Source organism: Panicum virgatum, chromosome 7K, assembly GCF_016808335.1.
Source record: "Panicum virgatum strain AP13 chromosome 7K, P.virgatum_v5, whole genome shotgun sequence".
Taxonomy (NCBI): Eukaryota; Viridiplantae; Streptophyta; class Magnoliopsida; order Poales; family Poaceae; genus Panicum; species Panicum virgatum.
The window spans coordinates 28,957,139-28,970,166 of NC_053142.1; the positions used below are offsets into that span (position 1 = coordinate 28,957,139).

Sequence of the window (13,028 nt, forward strand, 5' to 3'; positions counted from 1 at the left end):
TTTGATGTGTTGCCTTTTCGTCTGAAAATGGGGGAGGTTTTGCCGATTTTTGTTTTTGAACCATACTTCCTCCGTTTAAAAATATAGCTACTTTTAGAGTTTAAATTTGTTCCAAACATAGCTATATGTTGAGTTCCAACAAGTAGCCTTCTAAATCTGCTTTCAGAGAAAGGCTAATAAATGTGCACCAATGTTTTCAAATCACATTATCGAACCTATTCGTAAGGGTACCGATAAGACAATTAGTCGTCGATCAGCTCGATTAGTCGAGTCTAGTAGGTCCTAGTCGTAGTCTAGTCGTCATGTATATTTCAGGATCCATACTACATATATCGGTCCCATATACTATATGTAGTGTGTTGTTTAAAGGAAATATCAAGATAATGTTGATGGTCACTAACTTTGTAATTTGTGAGTTCTGATTTGGGAATTAAACTAAAAGAGCACTAGACTGGAGCTAAAACAATAGCAAGATAGAGAAGATACACTAGCCGTCAAGAAAACATTGCCGCAGAATCCAAATTCCAAAGTATCCAAACACAAGAAATCCAGATTGGCAAGTTATTGCTGCTAAAATAACAAAGAAATCTAGGGACGGCGCAGCAGGCGGCGCTCGGGCGTTGCAAGTACGGATGGGCGGCCGGCGGTGCGGACGGGCGTAGTAGGGATGGGCGGCGGCGGTGCGGATGAGCGGACGTACGGACGACGGCTTACAGCTAGAAGCATGGAAGTAACGCTCGCCTAAAGAGATTTATATACCAAAACCTAATGGCCACCAAATTGCCTGCCCAAAAGTTTTCCAGGTCTAAAGTTATACATTAAAATGCTAGTCCTCCGCACACTAATCGGATGACTAATCACGGTTAATTGATTATTAGTCGGAATGACTAGAGTTCTAGTCAAGTTAATCGAGCCGGTGGCCCTTATCGGTACCGACAGACTGATAAGCATGATTAATTGCGACTAATCACAATTAGTCGGACAACTTAAAAATATTGATGTGGATATATTATGAGATGGAGGGAGTAAAGTTTATTATAAGTTTATGCAAAGTTCTTATTACCAAGAACAATTTGCTCATCTGCTGAAATTCAAGGTGATCGGAATGGAGGCTCTCAGCAGCAGGTTGATCTCGCCCGTGCCATAGCTACTTAGCTGTAGTAGCTCAACATCCGAGTCTTAGAATACCAGAGGCCTGATTAATTAGGAAAAGGTCGCTGCTGGACGCCTAAACTAAGTTATCTCTAACAGCAAAGGCAGCTCGGGTTACGAGGCGATGATAACCAAAAAATAACAGCAGGCAGCTGCCAATGCAAGCTAGTGACCCTGATTATGCCACACTAACCTGCAAGCGGCTATGCCCTAGGATTCCCAGTAGAATACATCACATCTAGCGCTGGCGTTGCCAAAGATCACCAGTTGGGCAGGGTGAGATTAATTAGAATAGCAAAAGGGATCGAGGGCTGGCGTGGGAGCATGTGGGTAGCTAGCTGCTGGCTAGGACATCACCACGGTGCATGCAGCAGGAATGCCAGCGCTGTTTGACGAGGAGCAGGAGCAATAGCGCCAGAACGTGTGTTTGGTAGTGCTGCATCTGATCCTCTATGGAAGCTAATTCTTTGATAGAACGAAGTGATTCTATGGATAGAAATGATTCACTTTGACTCTTAGCCTAAACTATTAAAATTAGGATGGAGAATCACTTCACATAATCAAGAAAAGCTATTTTTTTCAGCTCTCAACATTTCATTTCACAAAATCAACAGAGAATCACTTCTCTTTTAAAATCTATATGGCAGAGCTCCTGTTGGATTCAGCAAAGAATCAGCTCTGATAGCTCTGCCAAACACACCCTCGGTCTCTCTCTCTCTCATGATTAGCAGGTAAGGAATGGTCGTTAGCCACTAAGTGCCTCTAAAGTAAAGGTTGTTTCTTTGTTGTCGGCGCATTTTGTCTCTAGTGTTGTATATATGCGTACGAATGTTGATTGTTTGGAAGGAACTCTTCCACCTATGAGCCTACGCGCCATGCTTAGATCATCAGATTTTTTCGTTACTGTCGACATTCATTGCAATATTGTTGATGATACAGGGACAATTCAATAATACCCTGTTTTCTTTCGGTAACAACTTCAAACTTTCAGTTGGAAATAAGTAGTATTAGGGTTTGGGCCCAATTTAATTTCCCCGTAATTAAACTGGACTAATTCTTTTTTACCTATAGTGAATATATAGTAGGAATTTCCTGTCATTTTCGGAGGTTGCTTCGGAAAAAGTGAATGAATAGTTGTCAAATTCTAAACACATTTGTAGCACATTTTATCTTCAAAAGTAGCTTTTAAAATATTGTAAATGTGCTACATTTTGAATGCACTGTATGCTATTAATTAATTGTCAAATTAAAGTAATAGTTGTCAAACCAATGTCTTGTTGACCATGTCGTTCTCCAAAGCGACTTCTCTTATTTGTGACAAGAACTATTATATTGTCCCTGCTTCAATTAATTAACAAGCCGTACAACAATTTATACTTTGACACCGAATATGCTTAGATACCACATAATCAAACTCCCAGAATACATGATTACAGCTGTACCAACAAAATACATGTTATATGTCAAAAAAATGAAGAAACAAAAAGTTATATATCACTACCTTGCCCAACCTATCAGCCCCTTTGACACCTCTGCTTTTCCCCACATTGACATGATTTCTTTACTACTTTCTTACTGATGTTTCGTTCGAAGAAACTCTCTCAATCAGCCCCAACACACCCTTTGCCTTAACTTTTCGACCATCGCTTTCATCACTTATCTTAAGGTCTTATGTAATTCCTGAGCTGTCGGTGTTTCGATCACATGCTAGTAATTTGTGCCGCACTTCTCTGTAGCTTCATAGCTAAAACTCAAAGATAAAGGATCTATACCGGTTCGGGCAATCGCTCTACGTTCAGTGCGGGTGATGTTCTTCGTGTTCTCTGCGTTCGAATGCATTGTTGCAGCATATAAATAAATTGCATAGTGAACTCATTTGATTTGTCTAAGTTCATTTCAACCTGTCTATATCTCTCTACCCAACCTGAGTTAACCACTAAAATTAAAAAAATATTAATATACTTGACATCATGGGTTCTAGGTCTACAGCCATGTGATGTCAAAAGATGACAAAATAGTAAAAGAAGAAAAATGGGGGGAAAGGAAGGGGGAGAAAAGATGGGAAAGGGCATCTTTGTGGGGAGCTAGCCTAGGCATTACGATAATGGTGCATTTGCAACTAACCTGAGGGAGATCCTAGTATAGATCCACAGCAACCTTCTCTGGCCCTAGCCTGGGCATTTGATGGACTAAAAGCTCTGCTTTATTTCCCTACAAGAATATAAAAAACAGAAAGATTCTGTTTCTGACACACCTTAACCAATCAGGTGCAGAGCTCAAAGAAAAGCTCATCAGAAGGGAGCATAAAAAGGTACTACCACACGCTACTTTCACTAGTACTGTTTGGTACTCTCAACTCCTTGTGCTATTCCCGGAATAAGAGAATTTTGGTCTTACGCCATGAGCACTCAATCACACCCAATCAAGTGAAAATGGTGGATGCAATGCAATGCAATGCAGCCGTATCGAATATGCTGATGGAAAATCTCGGCCATGTCCGTGAAGGCAAGCAGCGGACAGGAGGCTTGCTGTTGGCAATCCGGTTTATTAAAAACCTATAACATATACAATAATAATGGACGCATCCGAGTAGACCGGTCCCATTTAAAACGTAGGATTTCACCTGAAAATTTCTAGGGTGCCTTTGAAAATAGTTTGATTCCTTCTAGCTAGTAAAGGAAATAAAGGTGAAGCATATGTAACATATATGGTATCTTAAAATCTCCTGGGTTCCGCAGCACAACTACTCTCTCCATATTGTAAAGAAAGTCGTTTTGAGTTTGTCTTAAGTCAAACATTTTAAATATTGACTATAAATAAATTCTTTTAGGTTGAGTTTGAAAATATAAAAGTAATATAAGTAGATTCATCTTGAAATCTAGTTTCGTAAAAGTATATATTGACTATATTTTATAAACTTTTTACAGTAAAAAGTTAGTGGCCAAAGTTGTTGTTTGAGATTGTGTCGATGTCCTAAACGATTTCCTTTGCAATATAGAGGAGTACCTCTTATCTCTTGTAACACAAGTTTATAGTGTGTGATAGTACACAACATGTGAATTGGACAAACAAAATCACTCCACTATAGGTGGCACAATCCAATCAGTGAATAAGCACCAATACGCTTAGAATAAAAAATAAACCCGCCGTACTCGCTACGGAAAAAGGGAGTTAAAAACTCTGTCGCGTAATTGTAATGGAGAGATATATCTTGCATCTAAGAAAATCATAAGATCTACTCTCTCCGTCCTGGAATATAAGACATCTGAGGGTTTGAAATTTGTACTCAAATGTAAATATAAGATATCATAGAGTTCTTTGAATAAAAAGTCATGCTAATCTCCTTAGTTTTGGTGCTAGCTTTGTAAAAGAAAATCAATTGCAGTGGGCCATGGAGTAAAAAAAGGCCTACTAATCTCTTTGGTTTTGGTGTGGGCAGCTGAAAACTAAGCAACTGATTGACTGAACAATGTACTAATGAGGGATATATGCATCTTTTGTCTACCTCCATAATCTGTCTACAAAATCTCAGAATGCCCTAAATTTCAGTAAGGAGGGAGTACAGCGCGCCTCAGTTGATAAGTGCTGCGGGACGATCCATTTGCATGGCTTTTGCGTGCATATCCATACACTCATATCTATCATCACATCTCGCCCTCTCCCCACCAGCTCAGCTTAACTTGAATGCGCATCAAAACAGATGGATAGGTTTACATAGTCGTGCATATCCCCCGTGCTTTCCCCCCTTTCGTGGAATCCTGATCCTGATCACCAAGATGAGATGATCGAGGACCAGCATGAGAAGGGAAAGGGATCGAGCACTGTGATGGCTGCAAGGAAGCATGCCATGAGGGAGAACTTATTCCGTTCCAATCATGGGCAACAAGGACCACCATGAAACCGACGCTTTATTATTCATCTCTCTCTCTCTCTCTCTCTCTCTCTCTCTCTCTCTCTCTCTCTCTCTCTCTCTCTGGGGTCCATCCATCACATGCCCATCGATCAGCTACTGCTGCCTACTGGGGCAATCGCGGCCAAGGATAGAAAGCACGGGACGGGAGAAAGAAGAGGAAATTAATGTGAATGGTTAAGCAACACATGGCAGGGGCTTGATAAAAAAAAACACATGGCAGGGGCCCCAAGAGAAAATAGTGCTCTCTTACCTTGTTTGGTTCACGAATATGTAACGTGATCCGTTTATACACGGATTCTTTCCCGAACTCTCTCGTCCGGTTACTGTTTGAGCGGGGTGAAAGCGAGCGCTCCGGTCGCCGCCGGCGGGGACGGCGGTCTTCCTCGCCTCCGATTGCCCTCTGGGCTTCGCGAGGTGGTGGAGACCGCTAGTCCCTTGCCGGTCGGTGGTAGTCCTAGTAGTAAGTCTAGGGTTAGGTTTCCGGCGACGCTGCTGAGGTGGCGGCGCAACCATGGAATAAGGTCCTCTTGTGCTCATCCCCGTCTCGACGGTGCTCTTCTCCGGCGTCGTCGATGAGTGTGTGGAGGTGGTGCTCCCAGTGTGGAGCCCGTGTACAGGAGGTCTCTGCCGGCGGCTTCTCGGCCCGAGAGGGAGGTGAGTTCGCCGGCCTTGTGTTGCGAGGGTGCGGAGGATGCTGCGGGTGATGTGGAAGCCAGGTGGATGGATTGGGCTCGGTTTCCCTGCGACGGCGTTCGTCGTCAGCAGTGAGCTTGCATCCATGGTCTACGGAGCTTGGGGCGTGGCCCCGACCGATGGGCGTTCAGCGACGGCTCCATCTCGTCCGCGTGGATGAGTTTCTACTGCGGTTCACTTCTAAGCCTGCGTGCGAAGGAGCTCCCTCTGGCCTTGGGTTCGGCGGTGGCGGCCGGAGTCGGCGCTTCCCGGGGACGATTTCGGGAGCCTTCCGTCAACAGGTGGTTCAAGGACTTCGTTGTAATTTCTATTTTTCTAGAGGTCCTTTGTGCTTGTAGGGTTGGATGGGTGTCCTCCGTATCTTCCTACAGTGTACCTGTATTCGTACTAGTTCTGGTACGTTTTCCTTAGCACTTTAATACAGGTATGCTTGATAAAAAAAACAGATTGCGTTAGTTTCTGTTCATTTCGGCAGAGCTGTAATCAGGTTACACTGTCTATACGGGCGTGTAAAAACTTGTTACCACTCCGCATATCTAAATTTTCCGCTCCGCTCCGCATCTAAATTTAAGGGTTTGTTTGCAGCATCCACCTGTTAGAACTATATATCCAACTAATCGGATTGCTTGTGTTTAAGCATGTTTTAGTCTCTCATTTTTGCTACTCACGTGTTGTGCGGTGCGGTTGTGTTTTCGAACAGTTATATGTATCAATCGATACAGAGGGTGAAACATGCTTAATATATTCCATTATCTAAAAAAAAGAGACAACCCAAGCTAATTCTTGGCTAGCAACTATCCGACTAGCCGCCTCCACCCAGTTATCCGGGATTGTACAACACAGGTGCGTATCAGTGACAGTGACGGCTTTGATCTATCTCTATGTAAGCATAGTTACTCGTAAGTCAACACACTATTGAGCAGGGGTGCTCTGCAGCAACTAAGTCGAAAAAGAAATATTTTAAATGTGTATTAGTTGATAAAAGATATTATGGCTTCAAGATGTTTTCCATCAGAACTCCACTAATATGTTTTTTTACAGCCGTGAATACATTTTTTTTCATATTTTACACCTTAACATCCTAAGTTTGGCAACAAACATTCTAAATAATTAGATCCATTAGCTATGGCATGTGTTCTGGACTTTTATACACGCAAGTTATGTCATGATGCTGTCAATTTTTTTTGTCAAAATTTTTGTTATTGCTCAATTTTAATCTTATTGATTTTAGTTAATAAAATTATTCTTAGATATGATAAAATGTTGTCCATATGTTTAATGCCAAAGTAGGGGTAAAATCACAAAGTATTTACATCCATATGTTTAATGCCAAAATTTGGGTGGGGGTGGGGGTAAAATCACAAAGTATATATAAAAACAGGGGCAAATTCGTAATGGTAAACTCTTCTGTTACCAGCTAATTTCACACCGTTAAGTGCTGCTCACGGAGTATGGATAATTTTCTCTTCATTTTCATAAAATAAAGGTAAAATCAGAAAAGTAAAAAAAAAGTAAAATCACAATTCATAATCAAAATAGGGGTAAGAACACCAATTTCCCTAAATTTAATCTAACTTAAGATATTCTGTCTTGGTATCGTATACAGAATCTACACTTTAGCATTTTCCGGAAATGCAGTGTATATGTGTAGGTCCTCTAAACATTCCCATATCACAGGAAGATCAGACTTAAAAGGCCCAACTGATTTTGGCCAGTGCCTAATTCTAAGATCCTGTACGAGGTTTAAAGGCAGACCTATCCATAATGCAAAACCATGCAACACCTCCCTTGCTCTATGACCCCGATTTATAGACACGAAGACCCAACCGCTCGTCAAAAAGCAAAGACAAATAACAGCAGCACAAACGATATTCTTGAAGTGCAACCAAATCATCACCATCAACCAAAGATTAAGAGCATCTCCAACAAATTACTCATACCCCATACCCAAAACATCAATATTTCTCCATTACCAATAACTACTTTGTTATTAAATAATAGTTCCTGCTCAATAGGGTAGAGGAAAAATCCCCTTCATTTGGGGGGAGGGGGGGTGTTGATGATTACCAAAAAACTTACAAGTAATGGAGATTGAATTGGTAATCTGCTGGAACACCTCAATCACCAAAACATCAATTTTTTAATACTGAGGAGAGGGGTGAGCAATCTGTTGGAGATGCTCTAAGATTCCAACTACACTACACGAGAACCACACCATGACTGCGAAAGCAGAAGGTAAACAACCGTTGGGAACTGAAAGTCTGGAATTACTGTGTACAAAAAGATGTGCGACGTTAACTGTTCAACCATGATCACAGCATAACCGTTTGCCAAATCTTAAGCCTTACATAATTAGAACTACCAAAGTGTCCCTTCAGCACTCGAACTCTAATGATGCAGTAAATCATGGTGACAGACAGAACTCTAAACTCTAATAAAGATTGCAGAATGACGATCGAGTTATCAGCGACCAAGCCCAACAGAAAATCTGTTAGGTCCCAGCACATAGGATGATATCTAACTCCAGCACCAGAAACCACCGTTCCTTTCTGCAAGGAATTAAAAAAAAGGCAAACAATATTAGCAGAAGCGTTTATTGGCTTCCTACCTAAACGAACTGGAAAAGGCGTGGCTCCAATCTCTCCAACAATGCGGACATTTATTGAGCAGATCACGTTTCAATCATGTGCTTATAGGACCAACAAGAAAGAGCTTTATTGATATTGTCCCAACTGAGAAATCATCGATCAATGGAAGCACATCAACTATTGAGTGGTCAGTAACAGAGAAGGTTTTGGCAGCACATTAATTGGCCGCTACTAGAAACACATGGGAGGGTCCCAGCTAATTATGCGGTTCTTTGGAATGAATGAACAGCACTTTAATCATTTGATGGATAGGTGAAACAAAATGATTGAATATTGACAAACAATAGACCTGCAACATCTAAATCCAACCATTATGAGTCAACCAACTAAAGAGTTGCAAATTGACAACTGCACTAGACCAAGATTTGGATGTAAAAATGGACACCTAGTGTCTGGTGGTAAAAATTATGGTGATAGATGACCATGGCCTGGGATTTTTCTTGTTCTGATACAGATCACCATCTGACCATGTTAAAATTTAATGAGGTATTGCATCTTCATCCTCAAGACTCACCTTGAGCAAATTTCATCAAAAACATATAAATTGCACCCAATACCTATATGATATCTACTGGTATTGTCCATATTTGGACTGTGATTTGATACAAAAAACTGTTTTGGGACACTGGGCATGGCTGTCTAGAGCCATCACTTATTGGTTTAATTGTTTAATTGTAGATGAAACAGGGGTGCAAGGGGCAGCTCAGATCAAACAGAACTTAAGAAATGAGGACATGCATACTAACAGAGAAGTTCCAATGTCAACCAGAATATCTAATGCCTTCAAGCAAAGCAACATGCACATTGGATAAGACAGAGATTCACAATGACGAAAAGGAAATTCACATAAAAGGACAATCAATGGCTATCATACACAGCGGCGAAAACAGTACACACTAACTGCTATGGGGGTGGATCACGGGTCACAACATATGGAACTGTGGAAGCACATAGGGCTGGCTTAGCTAATATACCCATGTGGCAAGATAAGAACCACTGCTCAAGCAGAAAGCAATGTGTGGAAGGGGGTCAAGAGGCACAATCAAAGCTGTGCAGATTTAGTTCATAGACTATATGTAAGAACCACTGCTCAAACAGAAAGCATATAAGTTAACATGTAAAGTACCAACAACGTAAATAACTGCATGCTCTATGTAAGCAAGTGTATGCTCTATGAAGAATGTAGCTGTAAAATTGAAGAAAAACTGCATATCTGCTGTTATGATCAATAGAAGCTTATAATTCAGTAAGAAGGCCATTAGTATGCCAGGATATGGAGCAAAAGTACCATGTTATTATTCGTAGTTTATGTGTGAATACTTTCACATGTTTCAAAACAAAACAATGCTTACAAGATGTTTGCAAGGGTCACTAAGCAGTAACTGAAAAGGGATCCTATATTTTTTCTTTTGGTGGCAGTAAGCCAGTAACTGATGAAAATAAATTTCAGGAGGGCAATTGATAACTGCTATTTAGTTCATCTAGCAGCTTTTTTACATAAAGTGCATGGTAAGCCCTAGCCTACCCCAAGTTGCTTGGGAATTGGGAATAAAAGGCTCTTTTGTTGTTGTTGTTGTTGTTGTAAGTGCATGGTAAGCCCACTAGCGGCATCCCTGTGGTCCAGTCTAGACCAAGATAACTGTGTTGAACAACTGATAGTGTTGATGTTTGTTGTTTGATATTAGCACCCATGCTTGAATCAATAGCTGATAATAAAAGAAAACTAACAGGGCTAAACTGAAACTAAGAGATAACAAATTCACATAAGTACAGCTCACAAGACAACCTTAGTGCATGCATTAGAATATGAATTTCACAACAAAAAAAAGGAAATCAACAGTAAAGCAAAAGCATATGTTCTGTCAGAAAAGTTATGTGAAGCATAAATTTGAGCACATAATCAGGCAGCATCTCACAGCATGAACATCAGTAATGCAATATGTTCTTATTATTTCAAGAAGGTTACAAGAGAGCACACGTCTAGAAACACAATTATTCACGGATGACTTGATTGAACCAGATGCATATACAAAACATATTGTGTTAAGATGAAGCTGGGCAAAAATATCAAAGCCCACATATCCTTGAAATAGCTATAAATTTTCGCTCAACTCAGAATCATACTTCATCTTGAGCCCGGGCTTCAAGTTAAAAAAAAAACCTTCAAGTTGAGATAGAGCTTAGCTCATATATCCTTTCATGTTTTTGTAATGTAAACTAAACTACTGATGTACAGGCAAAATATATTAATCACCAAGATGACATAAGCATTTCATGTGTCCAAGGTTTGGCTCACTTAACACTTCCAAAATGTAACTCCTGCATCTCTTTTAATAGAGTTCTAGAAAATGCTAGGGCCTAAGCAGCCAGCAGGGTAGTGCCTAGGGCTTAGTCAGTTAACACAGAAATGAAAAACGAATGTTTTGAATAGAAGAGACATTTACACTTCAATTTTATGAATATTATTTATGATGTTCTGGTCAGGAACAGATACTGCAGATGTAACAGTTGTCTGGCATCTAGCCTGCCCAAAAATCTTTATACCCAAAGTACCATCCCCTCCCCCTCCCTCCCCTCCCCTCCCCACCTCTTACCCTTGGTCCTGCATATTTTTGGTGCTACCCGCCCTTCCCCCCTTATCACTCTTGTACCAAGCACCTCCTCCACAAATGACAACCCCACTCAGTACCACCTATCACTACAGTGCCTGTCTATCCAACCACGCTGCCCCTTGGGCTGCCTAGGTTGTGCCAACAACTAAACGGCAGATGCCAGACCAAATCACAGCAGCAGGGCTTCCCTTAAAGCTCAGCATCACCCACATAGCTACCTAGGCCAATTTATAGAAGTGTCAAATCAAGGCTAGAAGAATCATATCGCAAACTCAATTTAGCTTTTTTTTTTCTTTGACAGGATTGGATAATAGTTCATTTAAACACTCAAGTACAATATACAAAACTAACAGCCCTTTTGCGCAGCATACCACATGCCCGATGACTTAACAGTTTCTCATTTCCAAAAGTGTAACAATCTCATCCAGTTAATTCATATGAAATTTTTGTTCTGCAATTGCCTCATGCGCTATTTTGATGTAAATGTTCCAAAAGAGCATAAGAACCAGTTCCTTTGGGGGCTAAAGCATGCAAATCTCCATAAGACAGGCTCACTTAGACAAAGCATGCCAGCAATAAACTCGCTTCAGCATTAACCCTGGCTCACAAACAAGTTAGGACCTCCCTCCAACATGAGAGGGCGGCAGATACTTGAACCCTGAACAATATAGAAATATATCTAATGCGAGTTGAAGCTCTATTATGTAAATGAGCAACTGTCACGCATTAGCCAAGGACAAAAGGAAAACCACTGCAAGAGGACAAATTAAGATGAGGCTGTGACTGAACCGATTTTGGGAACATCACCAAACAATGCAATTTGAATGATGTCATCCAACAGCAGGGAAACTTTGTGCATTTCTACATAACATAGGACACATTTCCATACCAGAAACACAAGCCATAGATGCATCCAAGCGACAGACACAACACAACATAGATAAGGTCCTTCATGTTTTAGCTTGCAGATTGTAACAACCAGCAAGCTGCAATCCACAATCTGCAAGCTAAAACAAACAGGGCCTTAGGCACATCAAAGTGCGCACAGCCAAGTTTAAAGTAACACGCTGTAGTTGAACTTGAACCCTACAGAACTTAATAATTGGAACTTTAAAAGCGTCATATAGATTATTGCGATTAAATAAACGCCTTGAAACAGAATGCGTCCAACTAGCGGTGTCCGCGGATGCGTTTGAGCGCAGCAGGAGGACGAAGCAAAGGAATTACCTAGTGAGCCCGTGGCGCCGCAGCCCTAATCGCTCTCCTCCCCATCCGCCCCCACCTCCTCGGGAACGACGTCGGCGTCATCGTCCTCGTCGTCATCCTCCGCGGCGGCATCCTCCGGCGCGACGAGGTACGCCCCGGGCTGCGGCGGCGCGCGGCGGCGGGTCCGCGAGGGGAGGATGTTGCTGAGGTCGACCTCGGCCAGCGGGTCCTCGACGAGCTCGTCGTCGTCGTCGCTGCCGCCGCCGCCGCCCTCCCCCTCGTCGTCGCTGTCGCTGCTGTCATCGCTGCCGCCGTCGTCCACCTCCTCCTCCTCCTCCTCTACCACCATCTTCCCCTTCCCCTTGTCGGCCGCCCGGGCCCTGGCCCTGGCCGCCTCGGCCTCGGCGGCGGCCTCCTCGTCGGCATCGGGTCGCGCCGCCTTGGGGGGCGCCAGGTCGGCGTCGGCCTCCGCGTCCTCCTCGGGCTTGCGCTTGGCCGGGGACGGGGAGGGAGCCGGATCCGGAGCCGGGGCCAGGGCGGGTTCGGCCACGACGGGCTGGGGCTCGCCGTCGGCGGTGGCCATCGCGGGGGTGCGGTGGGGAAGGGGGAGAGCTAGGGTTTTAGGACGGGTGAGCGGGGAGTCGTGTCGTCTAGTGAATGAAGAGTGGTGGGGTTGAGGAAGAAGAGGAAGAGGCGAGAGAGAGACAGAGAGGGAGGTGGGCTTCGCAGCCTTTGACGCGGTTTGGTGGGCCGAACTGCCGGGCCTGGGTGGGCCGAACTGCCGGGCCTGGGCATGCTGCGGGC

The 13,028-nt window shown here is 42.9% G+C and overlaps 1 protein-coding gene across 1 annotated transcript; it reads right to left on the minus strand.

The window, feature by feature from the left end:
- Window positions 1–7,979: 7,979 nt before the first annotated feature.
- On the minus strand, window positions 7,980–13,023 carry LOC120640783 (histone H2A.Z-specific chaperone CHZ1-like). The gene is made up of 2 exons (XM_039916701.1): window positions 12,246–13,023; window positions 7,980–8,307 (listed from the first exon to the last, which is right to left on the minus strand). Exon 1 carries the CDS (start codon window positions 12,805–12,807, stop codon window positions 12,271–12,273), a length of 537 nt encoding a protein of 178 aa, XP_039772635.1. The 5' UTR covers window positions 12,808–13,023; the 3' UTR covers window positions 7,980–8,307; window positions 12,246–12,270.
- Window positions 13,024–13,028: the final 5 nt, after the last annotated feature.

Excerpts from the sequence above, each read along its gene's own strand:
- LOC120640783 (XM_039916701.1), bottom strand. The coding sequence starts at position 12,807 with ATGGCCACCGCCGACGGCGAGCCCCAGCCCGTCGTGGCCGAACCCGCC.